At 53.7% G+C, this 2,127-nt stretch overlaps 1 protein-coding gene across 1 annotated transcript in view; it reads left to right on the top strand.

Moving 5' to 3' along the window:
- Nucleotides 1-1,460: 1,460 nt before the first annotated feature.
- The window catches only part of LOC130586675 (feather keratin B-4-like), a 1,640-nt gene continuing 973 nt past the window's right edge, over nt 1,461-2,127 (top strand). Inside the window, exons 1-2 of the mRNA XM_057387557.1 lie at nt 1,461-1,540; nt 1,817-2,122. Coding sequence (XP_057243540.1) covers nt 1,837-2,122 — 286 coding nt within the window. The 5' untranslated portion in view covers nt 1,461-1,540; nt 1,817-1,836. The remainder of the gene's footprint in view (nt 1,541-1,816; nt 2,123-2,127) is intronic.

The raw sequence follows: 2,127 nt of genomic DNA, 5'->3' as shown, positions 1-2,127 counted from the left end.
CTCTTCTGACCTATTTTGGTGCTGAATTTCTGAAATAAAATGATCCTTCCAACCTCTCCATGTCTTCTCTGCTGTGGAGATGCCCTCCCATCCCTGCCTGAGCCATGAGTGGACAGCAGCAGGAACGAGGTCAAAATGAGACCTGAGACGGAGGTGACACCCCCAGGACACGCTTTGAGAGGACGGGGTGGGTCAGGATTCCCAAGACCTTCTGGAATGGGGAGGGTGGAGTCAGGGGAATGAACAGAGGGCTGGAAATGCATTCATTGCTTTAATGTTTTGCCCATGGAAGGGATTTAGATGGAAATGCCACGGATGGAAACCTCCCTGTGTTTGGCAGGAAATCTCAAAAATCTCTTAGATCTGCCCTTTTTCAGTCACACCCAGGATTTTCTGCTCAATGTGTTAGCCTGGAGAAACATCTCCTGTCAACCTGAGAGCTCCCTTCACCTTCCTGAGTGATGAATTTGGCCTGGACCTCTGGGACGGAAGAGTTTCTGGAGCCCCAACCCCATTGGGGCAGCGGTTCTGGCCACCCTTTGCCACCAGGGGTGTCCCAGCTGTACAGGTGGCACCCGAACAGGGATGTCACTGCTCGTGGGGACATCAAGTCTGGCCTTGCCCTGTACCAGGTGTCTCTGGGGACATCCTGAACCCTGTTGCTCTCCAGGCTGGCACTGCCAGCCCTCAGGTGCTCCCAGTGATGGTCGTGTCCTGCTTGGAAATATTCCCGAGTGTTTGGGACTGTGTTCAGGGTCTGGTCAGAGGTTGGGGGGAAGGAAAGAAGTGGAGGAATGGCTGTGAGGAACATTAGAAAAAAGAGTTTTGRGGTCAGATGTTCTCATTAGGGAGGGTTTCCTACAAGATAATGACCCTGACTAATCCTTGCTGTGGGGAAGCAGTGTCCTTCCTTCTGGAACATTCTTGTTCTGCTGACTGGACAACTCCAGGCGATGCTGAAAGAGGTAAAAGGCAGAAGAAACGAGATAATTCCTTCTAAAGGCAACATGAGATCCCAAAGAATGTTCAAAACCAGCCCATGGAGCCTCTCTGATGTCTAAATAGGCTTGAAAGGCCTTGGAGTCACAGAGAGCAACGTCTACGGCCAGTCCCCACCAAAACTAGACCTTTAATTCCAGGTTTCTAATGAAAAAAAATGCATTTATTAATCCAAAGACTCCAAGGATGCCTCAGGAGGGAAAGGTGCTGACATCACCTGGAAAYACGGCACCACTCCACCCAGCCTGGTTCTGGCTGAAAAATACCCTAAAAACATTCTGGCCTCTAACGCCTTCACTTGAAAGGAGCCAGTTTGGCTGACTGGGCATATCCTGCGCAGGGAAATGAAAAGGCAGCGTTGCAGGGAACATCAACAACCTCCAGTTCCCTTAATTGGGGTGCTTTGCATAAAATATGAGCTTGTTGGTAAACACCTTCCCCGCAAAGGCGCGTCGGGGCCTGGGGCGGTGTTGGATGGTATAAAAGCAACTCCAGCTGCGGGATCCCTCATCCATTTCTGCCTTCTCCTCCTGAGAGTGAGGTGAGTAGGAAGAGCCTTTCCCTCATTCTTCCTCTCCTCTTCTCCTTTTTTCCTTTGGACCTCAACCAAATCTTTGCTTCTGTGGGGACCTGAGAGCTTTGGTCTTTCTGTTGCCATCGGTGCTGTCCTTGTTCATCTCTCAGGAGAACTGGGAGCTGTTGGGTTTTCTTTCCAGGGAACACTTTGGGATCCAGGGTGTCTCTTGTCCCCAGGATCTGCTCCTTCTCCTCAGAGCAGCATCTCCATTTCCTGGGTGCTCTCCCATCCTTTGTCCAGGTGCTCCTGCAGCCACAGCCATGTCCTGCTACGACCTGTGCCGGCCCTGCGGCCCCACCCCACTGGCCAACAGCTGCAACGAGCCCTGCGTGCGCCAGTGCCAGGACTCCCGCGTGGTCATCCAGCCCTCGCCCGTGGTGGTCACTCTGCCCGGGCCCATCCTCAGCTCCTTCCCCCAGAACACYGCCGTGGGATCCTCCACCTCCGCCGCCGTGGGCAGCATCCTCAGCGAGGATGGCGTGCCCATCAACTCRGGGGGCTTTGGGCTCGGGGCTCTCTCCGGCCTTGGTGGCCGCTACTGTGGCCGCAGG

This window comes from Malurus melanocephalus, unplaced genomic scaffold (genome assembly GCF_030028575.1).
Source record: "Malurus melanocephalus ecotype Western Australia unplaced genomic scaffold, MMel_1.1 scaffold_1250, whole genome shotgun sequence".
NCBI classification, from domain to species: domain Eukaryota; kingdom Metazoa; phylum Chordata; class Aves; order Passeriformes; family Maluridae; genus Malurus; species Malurus melanocephalus.
The sequence above is the reverse complement of the archived record's forward strand: the minus strand, read 5'-3'. Positions and strand labels throughout refer to the sequence as shown.